Source organism: Antedon mediterranea, chromosome 1, assembly GCF_964355755.1.
Source record: "Antedon mediterranea chromosome 1, ecAntMedi1.1, whole genome shotgun sequence".
NCBI classification, from domain to species: Eukaryota; Metazoa; Echinodermata; class Crinoidea; order Comatulida; family Antedonidae; genus Antedon; species Antedon mediterranea.
Genome location: NC_092670.1, coordinates 2,335,999 through 2,356,262, shown reverse-complemented (window position 1 = coordinate 2,356,262; position 20,264 = coordinate 2,335,999). Strand labels below are relative to the sequence as shown.

The window sequence follows — 20,264 nt, the reverse complement described above, 5'->3', positions numbered from 1 at the left end:
CGATAATACATTTTTGTTTGATTTTTTTGTTCTTTCTTTTCCACTATTCAAAGGTGGGACGTGGGAGAAAGGAGTCGCATCCACATCACTAATAATTAAATAATAAATAAATGTGACTGATTAACAAAAACTACTGTCTTTTAATAATTCCAATGGATTTGACTTTAGTTTCATACATAATCACTAATGTAGTTTGGCAATTTTATGTTTGAACATCATATTGACTTTGTGTTTTGTGTAAATATGCATTTGAATGGTAGCCATAAAGCACCCTGAAGTAGGTTATTATTACGCTCTGGTAGTAGCCTATACAAAGAAATTAAGGGTAGTTACACAATTTTTATTTGTTTTTTTATTTTAAATTTCTAATATACTTTTAGTTTTTGCTCAGCTACTCTAGATAAAATTCATTTTTATTCAAAAATTATGTTATTTCTTGAGCATGATTATAAAAGAAGGCATACCTGTCTGCATTAATTTTTATATTTCAATTAATTAAATGAGCTTTTTTGAGATCTATTTATCTATATAATTGTTTGTTAAAAAGATATTTTTAATTGCATGATTTATCCTGTACTATTGATATAATGAAATTTGAATGAACAATTCAGTATTGCAATCCCGTAGGTGGAGGTGTTTGAGGTTTTGATGTGAAAGCTGGCCTTTTAAAACTAGAGATCAACAGTATAAATAGACCTAACTATAGCTTACCTCAAAACCATTTTGGCTTATTTTGTGGAAAAAAGAATCCCCTGTAAAAATCCTGGCTATCCGGGCTTGTATTAAAATAGTTGGTGATGTGTGTTCTTCATTTAATATATTAGTATTGATATATAAATCCAAAGGCAAATTACTGAAAAAAATGACAATGCTGTGGGTATCAGTGGCTGGATCTCAATGGAGATACAAAAATAAAAAGCGAAAAGCTAAATCAAAACGATAAAGTAAACAGCCAGAAAAGTTAGCAGAGCTTTCGGGCAACACTAGCACTTCATCAGTGCAAGTATTGATATATATATATATTATATTGACATATTTACAAATAATTCAACTATCAATTTAAAAACTTGTCCTGGCTATTTTTCAATATTATTAATTATGTTCAAGTTCACACCCCTTTCATCTTTTTAATTAATTTTGGGAATGCAAAATATGTGACTTTATAATTAAGTTGTTTTTTTTTTAATCCTCTAATACTTGTTTTTAGAAACAAAGACCTAAAAAGTTGACAACATGGCAGGTAAGAGAAAATAAATTTACTATTTCAAGTTTTAAAATAAATTTTTGGAGATGAATAAGATTTACTATTCATTATGTACTATTCACACAAACTATCATTTATATTGCACATACATTATTGAATTATATTTCTTAACTTTTATGCTTAATTTATGCCTTTATAAGCATTGGTTTTCTTGAGGTACTGTAGAATTGTAAAAATTCAGTTCTTGTCATTTGCTTATTAAACAGACTCAAAGCCAGTGATACCAATGAACAAAGAGGTTAAATCAGAAACAGGTGAGTTTACTTGTAATGTTTACCATAATAATGCAAATCAGATCCATTTTATAATTCAGTTATTGAATCCCCTGATTGTCAAAAATAAATCAACTGCAACAATAATTATACAATATAATCATTGAATTTCTAAGCCGGCCAATCAAGCTGCTACAATAATTGCTTTGTACACAATTATAAGGTTTCTGAACTATTTTATCAGTATTGGATGTTATTTTATTTTTTTACTTTAAAACTAAGTGCAACTTAATTTCTATTGTCATAAAAATCCTTTGTGATAATTATATTTTTCTGTTTGCTGCCCTCTGTTGAGCATATTTTTCAAATTAAAGTTTCATATTCTGAAAATTATTACCATAATCTATCATAAATTATATTGGGTCACACTCACTATATGAAGCTTAATTATGATTGCGTGACAAAAACCATTATAACAATAAAGTTAGATAATTTTAATTAATACAAAAATAAAACATAAAAATAATTAGAGGAATGCAAAACATTCAACAATTTTATGAAATACCACATAATAAATAAATGTAATAATATATTAATAAAACTTTATATAGTTTAATCAAGCTAAAAATCTTTATATTTAGAAAAGATAGAAGAATATCTGCTTCAAAGACAAAAGAGACTGTGCAGTCAGGCCAGTAGATTTACACCAGCAATAATGCGTGAGAGATACAATGTTGACATTTCACAGATGTTTACCGATATGGAACTACGTAAAGAAGCTAAAAAGAATAAAGGAAGCAAACCAACAACATTAACAGAAGTGGTAGATGTAATCAGCTCCACACCTGGATGTAGAGCTCTTATAGATGGAGAGGGTGGGATAGGTAAAACTACCATATTAAGGCATTTATCATACACCTGGGCTACGGCTACTCAATCAATTAAATTATTTGAAGGTAAAATTGTATTTCTTTTAAGTGTAAGGGATTTAGAAAAGGATGACAACATTTTCGATCAAATTGTAAAGCAAATTGATATGGAAGATTTTAATTTAGATACAGATCTCCCAGAGGACCCACGGTTAATTCAAGATTTTCTAATAACCCATGATGATAAAGTGGTGTTGCTACTAGATGGGTTAGACGAATTGAGATTTAATAATCCAAGCGTAATTAGTCTGTTCAAAAAGAAAAACCTAGAAGAAAGTACCGTGATACTTACTTCACGATCAGAAAACATAGATGAATTTGTAAAAGAGAGTAACGTACATGTAAGAGTTAAGGGATTTAACAACGAGAGCATAGGAAAGTATATTGACAAACACTTCGAATATTTTGAAGAACCACAATTGGGAAAATCCTTAAAAAAGGAATTGGATATTTTCATAGGCGATACTCAGCATAGGTATAGGCGAGAACGTAAACATGAAGACGTATATTCAATGTGCAAAAATCCAATGCTGCTTTGTTCAATCTGTTTGCTATGGCAAGACAGCCAAAACCTTCCTACAGATAAAGCTGAACTTTTTAAAGAAATATTTCGTAACATTTTAAATCAGTTCAACAAACATGAACAATTCGCAAAGCTTTCTAAATTTGAAAACCCACCAGCAAAGTATGTAAATGCTATGATATTGCTAGGAAAATGTATGTATGATCGCTTGAAAGTGAATCAACTTTCAATAAACATGAGAGATTTGAATGATAAACATACGAAAAAAGATTTGGTTGATATGTCCGTGAAACTCGGATTTGTTTATGAAGAAGCACCAATTTCAAAATCTAACTTTGAAAATATTTTCATGCCTCCTCACAAGTTGATAGTAGAGTCATTGGTGGGATTTTACTTGTGCAAATTATGTGAAAGTGAAGGTAAGGAGAATACAGAAGATGTAAGACGATTACTAACACCATTGGATGATGATGAGTGGGAGGTGATACGAGAGAGTGATCATTTACACAGAGCAAGAGAATTTGCAATTGGTTTCCTTGGTGATAAAGCTGGTGGTTTCCTGAAGCACTGGGTTACAAATCGTTTGTCAACATATTGCTATCTGCCAAGTTATTTAAACGTTGTTAAAAAACAACATAAAGATGCTGTTATGAATGAATTAATAAATTACATGACAAGTAAAGATTTAGAAATAAATAATCATTTGGATGATATATCTACCTCCATAAGAATGTTCATTGATTACATTAGTCCAGGTGTACAATGTGACGGGCATTTCATACGTCTAATTATGCAATTGTATTGTATGCAATATGATGATTTTGGTATCAGTTACTTTTGTAGTAAGATGGCATTTGAGCGAAAGGGAAGAGTTATTGCACACATTTTAGGCATTCAAGATAGATGTGACGGTGTTTGGATTCATAATCTATCACGTGATGTATTTTATGACTTTGTCTCAGAATGTTCCCTCAAACAAGTTCAATTACAATTATATCATCTCGATATCTCTGGTAGTAACCTTCACAACCTTGATGTTACTTCACTGAGTTCATTACTCAATATGTCTCCTAAGCTGAGGACGCTTACGATGGATTGCAATCTATCAGCTGACAGCATCCGCCATGTTTCCGAAAAGTGTTCAATTAGAAACATATCGTTTTTCCACGATGGAGGAGGATTACAATTACCAGGGCAAAGCAATATTGATAGTAAGTTATTGTGATTATTTATGTTATATTTATTATTTTCAGACTGTTGATACTTGACATACTAAATTTAAATCTAACAGGCAATGTATTGTAATAAAAATATTATTATATTGAAAAGCACAGTTCCGAGGAGCAGTGGCATGAGCAAGGGATGTATTTCATTTCAAGTCAACATTTATTTTGACCAAAATCACACATTAACATATGCACATAGACTAAACAAATAAAAAAAAAACATTTGGTCATAGAGACCAAAACAAGTAGTCACTGTCCTTATATACAATCCAATATTTGAAAGAATTTCAATATTTTAAAGAAATGTGTCCCTCTGTGGTGGATCTATGAGTGTTGTACTTGGAGCATGCTTTCTTCTATTTGACAGCTAAAATGAAATTATGTAAAGCATTTTTATTTTGTTAAGTTTTTGACCAATTTAATTGTTTACATTCATTACCAAAAAGGAAAGAATAATACTGTGATATAATGATATACTGTTATATTTAAGAAATTGACCTTTGTATCGGAATTTAAATAGGTTCACAAACTTGACCCAGAAAGTCCGAAGGAGAGTTTGTCCAGATGTTTTAATGACCATTTAGTTTATAATAGAGTCCCTAAAGAAAACACTTAGCTTAATTTTGTGACTTTCCCATCGAGTGATCGACACTATTTAAGTACAGATTTGACAGTGTCATCCATCACAGAAATACCTTATTATACCGTTAATCACTCCCACTTAAACACCCCTGGACCAACTTAGGACCAATCGTTACCCTCTAATATTACGTAGTGACATATGCAAATGAACTGAGCCAATATACTCCCAAGTTTCAGAAGGGCCCAGACACATCTTACAACCACGCCACGGAACACACATCTTACAACCACGCCACGGAACACACACCTTACAGCCACCTCACGGAGCACACACCTCACAGCAGACCTACACACTTCACACCTCACTGACAGCATCAATCATTGACGTCCGTTCCTTATCTATACTTATAGTTGTATATTGTACTGAAGTATTATACTGAATAAATAATATATGTGTTACGACAGTCAAGCGAGTCAGAGTCCTTCATTAGTACCTCAACAACCCAACATTATATTACATGGTGGAAGACCCGGGCGGAGTAGAGTCAATTACGAGCTATATATATAAACAACCGGATGGGCAGACTATAAATAAGTCGCACGAGCGTATCAAATATACAGTATTTACTGTCGAATTATAAGTTAATTTACTTTTGTGAGATTGTTATAATAGTTGAACTTGAAATTTTATTGTTTGAGTTTTATATCGTTTATTTAGTTTAATATTGTTTATTTTAAATACATTTTAATTTTATTTATCTTAATTTTAGTCAATTCCAAATTTCCCCCTAAAATGGAATCCGAAAAGCTTGACGTTACACAGTTATGCTTAAAACACAAAATTCAAATGACGCCCCTGTCCACAGAATGTGCCCTTATAAAGAAGATAATCCTTTACCAAAGCGAACAAAACGTAATTCTCCATATTACCAAAATGATGCCATTTACTTTAGATTCCTTGAAAAGAGTTTTATTATTCCTTTGCGACATCCGTCCAGTAGACCAACTGACTAACCTCAAATTAAATACCCTTTTACACATTGACAGTTATTTATGTTGTTTCGACAAAATGTCCTCCCCCATTATAGACTACATTTGGAAGCATAAGAGTGAACCAGCCCTACTTGACTTTTCCACAATCGACCTTTCCATTAATCTAGACGGCATCGCCACTTGTATACCAAACACACATGAATTTCACAGACAACATATTTATTCTATGACCCTCCTGCTCTTAGCAATTACAAAAGACATCAAAGCCCCACAATGCACAGCATTTTTTTCAAGAGTCCGACAACAAACAGGCATCATACCCCAAGACGAATTAAAACCTAGCGAACACTCACCATTTGGATATGTTGTAACTAAATATAAGAAAAAACTATATTCGCACATTCGTAACATGCAGTACCTGGAAAATAAATACCAAGATACCCCCTGCCAAATTTGTCAATGTAACCCCGAAATTAAAAACTTTCATACTGACTGTACAATCAACAAATGCTGCGGAACATTTTTTCACAAAAATTGCCAACAAATATCCCTCAACAAGAAATACCAATGCTTGAATTGCGGTATGGTATATTTGAATGAGATCCCTTACACCACTACCTACATGTTGGACATACCGTGGAGTGCATTCCGTTTTTATCGATTATTATATAAACCCACCGATTGATTTCAATTTATCCTTTATAAATTTTTTTCTATTTAAAATAATTAACGAGAGTCGACTTCTTGACCGATGTTTTTTAGGGAAACCCAACCGTTGTGATGTTTATATTTCGGTAATCCGAGTGTAGCATGCCTCCAAAGCAACGGACCCACAATTATGTCGATCTTGAAGAACACTTTTGTTTTTTTTATATACATTTTTTGTTTCAAATTTTATATAAATTCCGGAATTTTTATACTAAATTCATTTTTAATTTCATTTTTTTAAGAGAGAGAAGAGAGAGAGTGAAAGTGATAAGGTTACACTTCAGAGTCAATGGTTTTGGCTAACTCAATTTTTGCATATATGTATAATGTTTTTTTTCTTTTATATAACTTTAATTTTGCATGCCACTATTATAACCATTTTTATATGTTAAATAGATTAGAAAAAAAAAAAGGGAAACAGAGGGATGTGATATAATGATATACTGTTATATTTAAGAAATTGACCTTTGTATCGGAATTTAAATAGGTTCACAAACTTGACCCAGAAAGTCCGAAGGAGAGTTTGTCCAGATGTTTTAATGACCATTTAGTTTATAATAGAGTCCCTAAAGAAAACACTTAGCTTAATTTTGTGACTTTCCCATCGAGTGATCGACACTATTTAAGTACAGATTTGACAGTGTCATCCATCACAGAAATACCTTATTATACCGTTAATCACTCCCACTTAAACACCCCTGGACCAACTTAGGACCAATCGTTACCCTCTAATATTACGTAGTGACATATGCAAATGAACTGAGCCAATATACTCCCAAGTTTCAGAAGGGCCCAGACACATCTTACAACCACGCCACGGAACACACATCTTACAACCACGCCACGGAACACACACCTTACAGCCACCTCACGGAGCACACACCTCACAGCAGACCTACACACTTCACACCTCACTGACAGCATCAATCATTGACGTCCGTTCCTTATCTATACTTATAGTTGTATATTGTACTGAAGTATTATACTGAATAAATAATATATGTGTTACGACAGTCAAGCGAGTCAGAGTCCTTCATTAGTACCTCAACAACCCAACATTATATTACAATACAATACAGTGAACACAATGCATTTATTACACATATATATTTTTGCCATATTTTGCACCACCAAAAACAAACATATAGAGCATGTAGACATGTATAATTTATTCAGTGCAGCCAAAATCTGAGTTATAATTTGTTTGTTGTTTTAATTTGTTCAATGGAGAATATTATTTTCATTGTAAAAACACTAAATGTCCAATCCTAAATGTGTTGTTAAATATAACAAGGCCATATAGATGGCTGCAGTCACATGCTCAAGTTATTGTTTATCGATCGACCTACAACCAACCGACCAACCGACCGACATAGTGAGCTGTAGTATCCTTTTATATTGGCCTAGATGAAGTTGAAGTTGATGATGATGATCACAAAATTAAAGTTCATATACTGTAACAATTTACTTTATAACAATAAAATAAAACAAATAATTAATTATTAAGTATTCATTCATTAAATGAGGAGAAAAGCCTGACTGTCCTAATTTTCTTTGAATTTAATGAATCTGTCAATCGGTCATTATATGAAATTATTCTCTCCCTTCAACGAAATAAAATATTCATTTTTATACTAATTAATTTGTATATAGACTTACCTGTGGAGATATGGGCTCGAGGACCAGAAGCAGTTAATGCATTTAATGAAGCTCTGAAAGAAGGAAAAACTGAAGTTAAACAGGGCAGAGTTATTTTTGTAGGTCTAGAGGGAGTAGGAAAAACTTCTACTATTAACTCTTTACTAAGGAAACGGTAAGAAAACCTTGACATTTATTTATTTAAATGTGATTTATATATTTTGTTTGTTTTTGTCTGTTTTGTATTGGCAGCCCTGACACAAGCATTTGCTTTATTGGTGATGCCACTATTTTGGAAATAAATGTTATTTTTTATTTGATTTGAATGTTGTTTAAAACAATCTACAGAAAATGAGATGAAAAGTATAATGAGATTGTTTTGAGTTGAAACTCTATCTTCAATCCCGGGGTATATATCTGTGTAAATTTTAGATTCAATATGCATTTTTAAATGCATATTTAAAAACATAATTTCCTCTCAGTTTAGCCATTTTTATTATTACGGATTTAAGGGAATTTACTAATGACATAAATGCCATTGCAACCAATTGGTTGCATTGGGGCACTACATTTAATCGTTAAAATATAGGCAGACAATGATAATAAAACAATAAAACAAAAAATACTGTATGGCCATTATTTAGTTTATTAATTTTTTCTGTAGTTTTAATCCAAACCATGAAGTAACTGATGGTATAGCAGAAACAAGAACAGTGTACACTCAAGGTGATAATGAAACAATTTTGAAAGAACAATCACCAGAAACTTGTAAGTAACATGAGAATAAAAAAGAATGCAAAATACAAAATTGGTAACCAAATTAGCACCAAAGAGAGAGAGGCACAGGATTGGTTGTTTTTGTTTTTGCTTTAGCTATTCATGCTAGCCAATCCTGCGTTTGAGTGCAAAGACCTTGTCCCAGACTTTTCCATTCTTATCCTATTTAAAAAAGATAGTAACATTCTTAAAATAATACTGTGTATATATACAAGCATGACAATAATATACAAAAGCAAATTACACTTCTTTTATGCTGAAGCTTCTGAAATGTATGAGGAAGCAGTTGCCAGAGAAGTGGTGAAACAAGTGAAAGAAAAACAAAATACAACAGCAGCATCAACAGAAAATGCTTCTGATAACAAGAATAGTATGATACAAGAAGAAGGTGCAACAGCATCAGTAAAAAAGGCTTTTGGCAATGAAAATGCTCCCACGAAATATGTGGAAGAAAACAAAATAGAAGAACAGTCAAAGGAAAATCCAGCACAATCAACTAAAACAAAAGAAAGCAAAATGGATGAGGGTAATCAAAAATGTTGCTTTGCGCTCAAAACAAACTCAATGAAATAGGAAAATCTTAAGAGGCATGTGCCAAATTCTCCTCTTACTAATTGATAAGGTTTTCTTTCAAGATATATGGCAATTGAAAAGTCACTATCACAACTCTTCTTGTCAATCAAGAAAGGAAAAGCCGCGTAGAATCATTAGGGAAGCAAATTCAGGACCTGAAATCATCGGAAACGTTGATATTCTGTAGATCCTTTTCCACTTTCATTTCTAAAAATTAAATTGTCTGACAATGTACTTTTCTTAATTAATTTTAATTACCATTGATAAAATAATTAGAATCCTATAATAAATTATCTTAATAAAAGGCCTATAAAAATTACATACAGAAAGTTTGCAGTACACCACATATATATAGTTCTGAAAAGAACTGTTGGGTTTCTCAATGTTTCGATCAATATACTTTTATCGTCCTCAGAAGTGAATGTCACTCAAAGTATACTGATCGAAATGTACAGAAACCCAACAGTTCTTTCAGAACTAAATATACATGGTGTACTGCAAACTTTATAACAACATTTGATTTTGCCATGCAAACCTTCAAATAATATATTACATACAGAAACATAATATTGGATATTTTATTTGTCAATTAATGAATTTATTTTAATGAATTTAGTACAATTTTTTAACATTTTTAAATATAGAGCAAGAAAACCTTCAGCCAAAGATTCCCTCAAAGATAGAGATTGAAAAAGAAGAAAGTAATGACCAGACAAAGATTCCTTCAAAAATTGAAGAATTAATACAGATTGAGTTTCAGAAAGAAGGAAGTGAAGACCAGACAAAGATTGAGAAAGAAGAAAGTGATGACCAGACAAAGATTCCTTCAAAAATTGAAGAATTAATAGAAATTGAGTTTCAGAAAGAAGGAAATGATGACAAGACGACAAGCAACAAGTTTGTGATGAACATCTCAGATTTTGGAGGACAACCAATTTATCATGTGATGCAGCGGGTAAAGTGGTTACATTTTATTACCTAAAGTGGAGACAAAATGCTGGAATTGATGCTGGCATTGTTACCAGCATATAGCTATCAATCAGCCAGGAATATTAAGTATGGTATATACCAACTATTCTACCCAATGCCTGCATGACATATTCTGACAGAAAGTCATACCAGCATGGAGTTAGTTTATCCACATATATTCCCAACACATATTTCTGTGAGAAACAGGTTAGCTCTACTTGCACAGGTCTTCCTCCTGTAATATAAGACAAACAAAGTTAGGAAAGGCCAACACTAAAAAAATAATAAGTAATAATTTTTATATTGGTCAAATATCTCTATCACAAATCTGTAATAAATTTAGTAGTAGTATAGACGCAACATTCTTAAATCTAAAAATTAAAACTACTGAAACAAAAAAACTACATTAACAATTCAAAATTTAAATTTCATTGATAATAAAGATATTTTTTTATATTACATAGCCTATGTAAATACGTGAACATGATTGGTTGAAACTGCATCACATGACTACCGCTGCGAGGATCATAAATCGTATATATCCTCGAGCACGATGATATTGACTGAGTAATTTTCGCATAATTATCGTGTCTCTGTCATTAAACATATAAAATCCAGCAAATTCTCGAGTACGATGATATTGACTGTGTAATTTTCGTGTGGCAACACTCGCGTTTGGCGATAAATAAACAAAAGTCATCTTGGGACTTGAACTCACCATGATTTGTCACATCATCAAAAGACAACGTTTTTTCCGTTGCGCCACACAACTTGCTTGAAGAAATTAATCAACTAAACTATTTAAACTATGCATACATTAGCGCCCTCATTTGTTATTAGTCCTCCCTAGATGTGATGAAAGACCGTTTGTGATTGGTTAATACTCACGGTAGTAACCTGGTACGCGCGGCGCGCTGAACATCCGGTGATTTGGCTCCTCGAACAACACGAATTATAATTTATTCTGCCTACCTGATAATAATATTATTATTATTAATGTAGGCTTTTTGATGGAAATTCTTCTGTTAATTTAAACGACCTAGGCCTAATGAATATATTATTGCCAAGGAACATTAATTAGTAATTATCTGTATATTATTCTTTGCAAGGTAAGGTGAATGCAACGCCTAATTAGGCAGGCTTATTACAAAGGAGGCCTAGCTACACCCGACCCAGCAGTAGATATTCAACTTGTTGTTGGCTATGTAATAACAAATATCGCCTTTTATATCGGTAAAATATAAGATTTGACAACCCCGAGGGAATGATTATTATGAATGATATATTTCTCTCAGCTAGCGCTTCGGGAATTATAAATATTCCCTCGAACAAAATATCATTCCCTCGGGGATGTCAAATCTTATATTTAACCTCTAAGCAGTCAAAATCTGTATAATATTCACCATTCATTGAATGCCACTGTTTTATTGATCTCCCAGATCTTTATGGTATCTTTTGCTGTTATTTGTGTAGTATTCAACCTTTGTGATGATCTTGATGCCCCAGCTAAGGTTTTGGATCCAACATCTGTAAGCAGCATCATAATAAGTTTGTTTTAAATTATAATTTGGTCACAATACTGTATTTATACTATTAGCTTTTAAGAAGAATTCTCAATGATATAATTCATAAAACAAACTATTTTATTAATTTCATTTCTTGAAAAATGTTTGAATACCTCTCTTGGACACGTCTGGTGAACTTGCTTCTAAGCTTCAAATGTGTGATTGTCAAAGATATGTGGTAAAAGTTTATTCGCAGATTAAACTAAAAAAACTGTATTACTACATTAGAATAGTTGACCAATGAATAACTTGAGTCTTTGGCAAGAGATTGAGATGCTATTGTATTTTTTAGGGTCAAACATATCCACATCGAATGACAAATCTGGAGTTTATTCTTTCTTGGATTCGTTCCATATACACAAACAGCAGACCTGATGCAAAGATAAATGGTCAGCCTTGTCCTCCTGTATTACTGATAGGTACACATTTAAATGGCCTTATAGGAACTGAAGAAGAAAAGAAATGCAAGGTAAAATGAATCTATATTACAAAGTCCTAAAGAATTGGTTCTGGTGATAAAAAGAATGTTCACCGTAAATGTTTTACTAAACTTTTTACAGCCTTATTTTTATATTTTGAAATAGTAAATGTTAGATAATCAATCTGTTAAGGTTTATCATACACTCTGATATATATAATTCACTTTATTACAGCTTGCAAAGATAAAGGAAAGAATATGGCAAGCCCTAAAAGACAAACCATATGCGGCTATGGTGTGTTCAACTATCTTTACCATTGAAAACAGTGTACCATTTGCACAGAGCAATGCTTCTGTCATAATGAAACATATACTGGAATTTTCCAAGAAAATGATCCGCACTTTGCCAATAAAATGGCTGCGAGGACAGCAGGAAATCCAAAGCTTGAAAAAAGAGCACATCTATTTACAAGTTTCTAAGGTGAAATACAAGCAGGAAAATAATCGTTTTAAAAATATGCTGATGTAATAATAATATAGAAATTGGTACACACTGAAAAGCAAAAAAGCAATAAATGCATCTGTAAATTCAAATATTATTATTTTTATAAATGATCACTGCCATATGGAAAACAAAGTATTTTATAAACAATTCATATTACTTGGCTTTAAAAAAAAATTAACTGCCATTTTGATCTGTATTTGGATAGACTTGACTGTAATGTTGCATCGTCATATACTGATGATATTATACATTTAATAAGTGCTTATACTGTATAATAGATGAATCATGACAATTCCATGAACATTTAGTGAAATGCAATCCAGAAATTAATTACAAAAATGATGAAAATAAGGTATTAAAATCATTAGAGTTATTTCAGATTGTAAATGTTTATTATGAAACTATTTTCTTACAGGTACACATTTTACTAAAAGACTGTGAAGATACAGAAAATCAGCGATTCCTGCTTGAGTATTTACATGACATTGGCGAGATTCTCTACTACCCAGATGATGAGGCACTAAGAGATATAATAGTTATAGATTTGATGAAACTAGTTGACATGTCAAAAACATTCATTACTGTTAAAGAGCCTGAAAATATGGTTAGCAAATAAATATTTTGACACTGCTCTCTCCAATATGTATTCTTATTCTAGTATCTATATATATAAATTCAGTATGCATCATGCTAAAAAGCGAAAAGTAAGATTTTTATTTTTAAACAATTTTTATGAAAATATAAAAAAAAATATACTTATTAGGAAATAGGTACAGTGTACAATCATTACAATAACAATTTTGTGAAATTTTTTATACTGTATATTCTAACTGTAAAATGAAATATACAGGTATACAGTAATACAAGAATCAATATTCTCAATATCCTAATTATATTCAGAGTTACTAAAACATCTTCTTACTTATGTCCTTATTAAATATTCCTAAATAATTTGACTAACTGAAAACTACACTGATATTTATTTATTTTTTAATAGGAGCCAGTAATGTGGAAAGCTTGGCAAAGACTGGACACTGGCATTTTAGAAGTTGGTTTGTTGAGATATCTGTGGAAAGAGTTTTGTGATTCTGATGAGACTTTTAACTTCTTTGTGTCTCTCATGGAAAAGTTTGGTTTAATGTGTGCTAGTAAAAAGGTATTGATATTGAAACCAGGAATGCATTCAAGTATTAAATTCATCTTCTTTACAAAACTATCAATCTATAAGATATATTCTTTTTCATTTTATAGAAGGATGAACACATTTTCTACGTTCTCTCGCGTCTTAAACCAGAACCCCCACCACAGCCTCAATTTGAAGACAAGCGTGCAATTTCACTTTTTCATGATTTTGGTAGCTATCTTCCAGATGATCTCTTTCAACGTGCTGCAACCAAATTCATTGAGAAATTTCAAATGGAAGATGTTGAACCTCGCCTATCGTATGAGCATGTAGAATTGAATATTGATGCTGAACATCTGGTCATTCTATATGTAGCTACCATCAAACATTGCCGTATGTTACAGGTAAATTTTTAAAATTTATACTTGATATATAGTAGCAAAAGCTGAATTAAAGGGCCCAGTGCCATGTCATCAGTGTTTAAATTTTAATCCCTATAATTTAGTATTCTACAGCAAAAATAACCAATAACTTTCATTAAAACAATTTTAATCACATATTTTCTACATTAAAAACAAAAATGAAAGGTTTGCCTTGGCTATGTTCACCCCATAAACATTTTAAATATATCTGTACAATATAATATATCAAGACCATGTCTGTTGTATGGATTGCTATAATCTGTTAAATTTATTTACCTCCGACAAATGAAATAACAAGCATCAATCCATTAAAAAAAATACAAGACAGACTACCATTTACAATGTGTCAAACTACAAGGTTCATTATTTTATATTGCAGACAACAATAGTCAGAACAAAGAGCATCAAGGCTGATAGTTCTCTAGAAGACGACATTAAGCCACTACCTGAAGTCTGTAAGAAGGTAGGCTAGTAGATATGAAAGTGATAATACAGGAACAATTAAACCACAGCCATAAAATCAACAAATTCAATGCACTCCTCAACTATAGTGCTGGTGGGAGAACAAGTCTTTGTGGATAAGGACTTATAACTGGAGATCCAAGTAATATAAATAACCCTGTTCATCTTTCAGAAGAGTAGGGGGTTACCCCACCCTGGTGTACAAGTCAGACACTGTCATTGTGGACAGACAAACGAGTACCGTTTGGCACAACACAAAGGGACTCTTAGGGTACATACTCACAGTAAAGGAAAATTATTATGATTGTACGAAAGCCCATTAATGCCATTTTAAGTATATGTTTTTCGAACGTAATCCGTTCTAACGAATTAGTAATTCGTTTGAACGGATTAATAATCTGTTCAAACGAATTAGTAATCCGTTCAAACGAATTGCAACATATACAACAAGTGCCATTTAAAGTATAAGTTGTAATTCGTTTAAACGGATTACTAATCCGTTCAAACGAATTACTAATTTGTTTAAACGGATTACTAATTTGTTCAAACGAGTTACTAATTCGTTCAAACGAATTACTAATTTGTTTAAACGGATTACTAATTTGTTTAAACGAATTAATAATTTGTTTAAACTGATTAGTAATCCGTTCTAACGAATTAGTAATTCGTTTGAACGGATTAATAATCTGTTCAAACGAATTAGTAATCCGTTCAAACGAATTGCAACATATACAACAAGTGCCATTTAAAGTATAAGTTGTAATTCGTTTAAACGGATTACTAATCCGTTCAAACGAATTACTAATTTGTTTAAACGGATTACTAATTTGTTCAAACGAGTTACTAATTCGTTCAAACGAATTACTAATTTGTTTAAACGGATTACTAATTTGTTTAAACGAATTAATAATTTGTTTAAACTGATTAGTAATCCGTTCTAACGAATTAGTAATTCGTTTGAACGAATTAGTAATCTGTTTAAACAAATTAGTAATTTGTTTAAACAAATTAATAATTTGTTTAAACGGATTACTAATTTGTTTAAACGGATTACTAATTTGTTTAAACGAATTAATAATTTGTTTAAACGGATTAATAATCTGTTTGAACGAATTAGTAATTCGTTTGAACGAATTAGTAATCCGTTTGAACGAATTAGTAATCTGTTTAAACAAATTATTAATTTGTTTAAACAAATTAATAATTTGTTTAAACGGATTACTAATTCGTTTAAACAGATTAGTAATCCGTTTAAACAAATTACTAATCCGTTTGGACGGATTCCTAATTCGTTTGAACAGATTAATACTCTGTTTAAACAAATTAGTAATTCGTTTGAAGGGATTAGTAATCTGTTCAAACGAATTAGTAATCTGTTCAAACCAATTGCAACATATACAACAAGTGCCATTTAAAGAATATGTTGTAATTCGTTTGAACGGATTACTAATCTGTTCAAACGAATTACTAATTTGTTTAAACAGATTAATAATCTGTTAAAACGAATTAGGAATCCGTTTAAACGGATTAGTAATTTGTTTAAACAAATTAATAATTTGTTTAAACGGATTACTAATTCGTTCAAACGAATTACTAATTTGTTCAAACAGATTAGTAATCCGTTTAAACAAATTATTAATTTGTTTAAACGAATTAGTAATTCGTTAAACGAATTAGTAATTCGTTAGAACGGATTACTAATCCGTTTAAACAAATTAGTAATTCGTTTGAACGAATTAGTAATCCGTTTGAACAAATTAGTAATTTGTTTGAACGGATTAGTAATCCGTTCAAACGAATTACAACATATACTTTAAATGGCACTTGTTGTATATGTTGCAATTCGTTTGAACGGATTACTAATTCGTTTGAACAGATTATTAATCCGTTCAAACGAATTACTAATTCGTTAAAACGGATTACGTTCGAAAAACATATACTTAAAATGGCATTAATGGGCTTTCGTATGATTGTTATAAATAAAGTTAAATATATGACAGTGATAAGTACTTCTGTTCAGAATTTTAAAAAAAATTGCCAAAATAATTAGCATAACAAATTTTATTTTTTTAATGTGTTATTTCTACATACTGCAGTAATATACATGGATTTTTTTAGGTTCTTCATTTCCTTCAAAAAGAGTTAAAAGTATTCAGTCAGAAGGATGCCCGAGGTCTTGAAGTAAGGATGTACATCCCGTGTGCATCTAGTCCAAACATTCAAAATGCTCATATGCATCTTATTCGCAAGTTTGACCAGGATGTGTTGCCTTGTGGAAGCAATCAAATGGAAGTTAAACTTTACCGTAAATTGTTTGGGGAAGCTGTGCTACCAAAAGGCAAGGCATTTAAAGTTATACACATATATTTTGATATTTTGCAGTATCCCATAGTACAATGTGTTGACATTATCAGTGGTGGATCTGAGTTGTTTCAGACAAACCCCACTCGAAATGGGGAAAAAAAGGCTGTCTAACTGGCCTGCAAGTCAAATAAAAAACGGTTCTACAGTAGGTCTATTCTACGCAGAAAAGTTGGTGTTCCATTCTATGCAATGGTGACCGATCTCTCACAAGCCAACTTTTACAGGAATCAGACCACATTACACCCTCTAGTACCAGTATCCTTTACGTTACTGGATTCACCCTGCATTATTGATTAATTTACATATATTTACTGTTACAGAAACTTTAAAATCTCAAGATGAAAGTAAGTAGTTTTAGTTTGGTATGGTCCAATAGTGTTGAATTTAAAAAAAATTTGGAATACAGTTTTTGAGATTGTTTTTAGTAATATTATAAAGATGTATACTGATTGACAAATTTATATCTATTTATTTATTTTTATAGCTATACCATCACGATCTCATAACGAAGGTAAGATTTAGTAGGTTTTTTATGGCATTAAAAATCTAAGGATTGCAAATTTTAAAAGTTAATTTACTTAGGAATAGCCAATAATTCAAAGTCAAAGCTAATTTTTCTATCATAGGGTACGTGGATGATCAAATTATTAGAAAAGTATCTGAAGAAATTCATAACTGGAAATTGTTTGGTGTTCATCTGGGTCTTAGCTCATTAACGGTGACAAAGTTTGGAAGTGAGCTAATTACATCTACCAAAGAAATGATGAATTTTTGGAGAACCAATATTGATATCCAATGGAATCAACTTGAAGTATTTTGCATTGCACTAATTCAACATGGCAGTAACAATCTTGCTGATATGTTTCAGAAAGATATTGTTGAAAAAAGATATGAAATACAACTAGCAGGTATACCTTACTTATAGAATAACGCATGATTCCTATAATTGAAATAACATTATTTTAAAGTTTTTTAAAGTTAATAATTGTTTTACATATTTTTTGTTGATTTGTTAAAAATGAAGGTGAAAGCATCTTTTAAAAAATATTGTGAGAAACTATCCCAATTTTGATATGTGCATACTCCTTTTTTTAGTTTTACAAACATATCAAATTGATAATTTATGAAACTGAAATTAGAAGAAGGACCTTCATAGACAGCTTTCCAAAATGTAGTATATTAAGGATAATAAAATTTGTTTAGTATTATAGTTCATATTTTATTTTTTAATAGGTTCTTCCCATAAATCAACTGAAAAACAACGAAAACCGTTTACATTTTTTTGCATCAGAGCCAGGTATTGTAAGCTATTCTTTTAGAGTGCATATTAATATGGACTTTTCAATGCCAAAATATTTTAGCGATACTATGAGTTAAACACAAACATTTTTAATTATATACCAGGTGATGAGGAAAAAGAAAAATAATTATAATTATATAACAAAAGTGTAATTACCATGTTTGTGTATTTGCTTAACAATTATTCCGTAATGTACTGTGCTAATTTTAAAGCTTCACCTTTAAGAGATTTTAACATCTAAATCATAGAACAGAAGACAGCACACAAAAAAAAATACATGGCAATTATTATTATTATTATTATTATTATTATTGTTAGTGTTAGTGTTATTATTATATTAATAAACCACATATAATTACAACATATATTAAATTTATAAAGCATTTTGATTCCACAGACCAAATTGTGGAGTTAATTGTGGACTCCAAAGGCGAAACTCTCTATCTTAAGGATAAAGACACAAAGTTGGTGATAAATCCTGGAGCAATTGAAGAAGGAAAGAATGTTAAAGTCTCACTAGAAAATACCTCATTCCCTAGTGATTTGTTATCAGATTCTCTTGAAACAATACTTTCACCTGTTGTTAGATGTGGACCACCAGGCACAGTCTTTAGAAACCACTGCTTGCTGTCATTTCCACATAATGCTGTAGATGAAGAGTGTTGGGAATTCACTTTACTTGTTACAACGTGTCAAGGTGAATGGAGAAGAATAAAACTGGACAGTAATGAAGATGATGACATAACCTTTTCTTTAAACAATGGACAGTGTTGTGTACATTCAAAACATTTTTCTAAATATGGTCTTACTGGTAGGCCTACAATAACAAATAGAGGTGCTTGTAAAAAAACAGCAAGGCTAGGTGTGTTTGGAAAGGTATTGATTAACAAGTATCAACTTCGAGTAAGAACTTGGGACACTGATAGAGAAAAGGTAATTTATTGTTTGTTTATTGTAAAAGTCATACTGTATATTATTTTGATTGTAATTCAATACATAATACAATTGAAAATTTGTATAATATGTCACCACCCAATGAATAGAGTATTTGCTTCAGTCATGAAAATCAATGTCAAACCTACTATACTTTAAAAAAAATGTATCTACTTTTAAATGTAAGTTGACTGTCCTACAATAAAAGCCTATAGCCAGCATTGTTACAGACTCTCTCTTCTTCCAGAAGGGCACAAATTGAAAAAAAATACTGCAAGTGGCATCCAAAAAAATTAGATGATGTAGATGAAATCTGCCTACAGCCTGGCATGGTCTCTATAGCTTGGAAAAGTGATTTCCACCCTTCAAACTCCCTTGGGTTGCAGAATATTAGCTTTTTTACATCATTTTATTTTTAACAAAATAGTAAAAGTAATACAATGAAACATCTACTAAAGTCTCACTTGTCTTCCAGACTATATCTAGATTTCCTTCTATACATTACTTTCAGGAGGTATTCAGAGAGAGTCACTTATTTGGGGAAATACCTATACAAATTCCCAAATATATAGATTTGTTGCACACTGATATGGACATTGAAGTAGAAAACAAAGAAGATTGGGATGTGAAGCCTCCAACACAGGTATGATTATACAAATAAGTGCAAAGTCATAGATTAATAAATAAAATATTAAAATCGATGAATGAAACAATTTGATTAATTCAATAAATCTTAAATTATTAGGATAAAATATAGAGTATAAAAATAATAGGAAGA

General features: G+C 31.2%; 2 protein-coding genes and 1 long non-coding RNA gene across 4 annotated transcripts; 2 read left to right on the top strand and 1 right to left on the bottom strand.

Annotated features, from left to right (window-relative positions):
* The first annotated feature begins 1,490 nt into the window (after positions 1–1,490).
* LOC140051110 (NLR family CARD domain-containing protein 4-like) lies at positions 1,491–3,716 on the top strand. Its single transcript, XM_072096223.1, has 3 exons — positions 1,491–1,518; positions 2,118–3,509; positions 3,679–3,716. The coding sequence occupies exons 1-3, from the start codon at positions 1,491–1,493 to the stop codon at positions 3,714–3,716; spliced, it is 1,458 nt and encodes a 485-aa protein (XP_071952324.1).
* Positions 3,717–3,824: 108 nt separating this feature from the next.
* Positions 3,825–19,107, top strand: LOC140053121 (uncharacterized). 2 transcript variants are annotated; one of them, XM_072098473.1, is made up of 18 exons: positions 3,825–4,139; positions 8,091–8,250; positions 8,740–8,843; positions 9,115–9,378; positions 10,070–10,380; positions 11,834–11,923; positions 12,252–12,428; positions 12,613–12,858; positions 13,298–13,486; positions 13,880–14,038; positions 14,134–14,409; positions 14,807–14,890; positions 17,008–17,227; positions 17,574–17,597; positions 17,738–17,764; positions 17,880–18,161; positions 18,487–18,550; positions 18,951–19,107. In XM_072098473.1, the coding sequence occupies exons 1-18, from the start codon at positions 3,992–3,994 to the stop codon at positions 19,000–19,002; spliced, it is 2,877 nt and encodes a 958-aa protein (XP_071954574.1). In that variant the 5' UTR covers positions 3,825–3,991; the 3' UTR covers positions 19,003–19,107. The 2 variants fall into 2 exon arrangements, with proteins under 2 accessions (XP_071954574.1, XP_071954575.1); XM_072098474.1 differs by lacking the exons at positions 17,574–17,597; positions 17,738–17,764; positions 17,880–18,161; positions 18,487–18,550; positions 18,951–19,107 and adding an exon at positions 15,062–15,195 and having other exon boundaries at positions 17,008–17,062.
* Positions 8,119–12,373, bottom strand: LOC140053185 (uncharacterized). Its single transcript, XR_011846051.1, has 3 exons — positions 12,073–12,373; positions 11,798–11,921; positions 8,119–8,149 (listed from the first exon to the last, which is right to left on the bottom strand). It is a non-coding gene; the product is annotated as an uncharacterized lncRNA (long non-coding RNA).
* Positions 19,108–20,264: the final 1,157 nt, after the last annotated feature.

Coding starts and splice junctions, on each gene's coding strand:
- LOC140051110 (XM_072096223.1), top strand. CDS start 1,491: ATGAACAAAGAGGTTAAATCAGAAACAG. Junction 1,519..2,117: donor AGAGGTTAAATCAGAAACAG/GTGAGTTTACTT, acceptor CTTTATATTTAG/AAAAGATAGAAGAATATCTG. Junction 3,510..3,678: donor GAAGCACTGGGTTACAAATC/GTTTGTCAACAT, acceptor TGATTACATTAG/TCCAGGTGTACAATGTGACG.
- LOC140053121 (XM_072098473.1), top strand. CDS start 3,992: ATGTCTCCTAAGCTGAGGACGCTTACGATGGATTGCAATCTATCAGCT. Junction 12,859..13,297: donor TCTATTTACAAGTTTCTAAG/GTGAAATACAAG, acceptor ATTTTCTTACAG/GTACACATTTTACTAAAAGA. Junction 14,891..17,007: donor TACCTGAAGTCTGTAAGAAG/GTAGGCTAGTAG, acceptor GGATTTTTTTAG/GTTCTTCATTTCCTTCAAAA.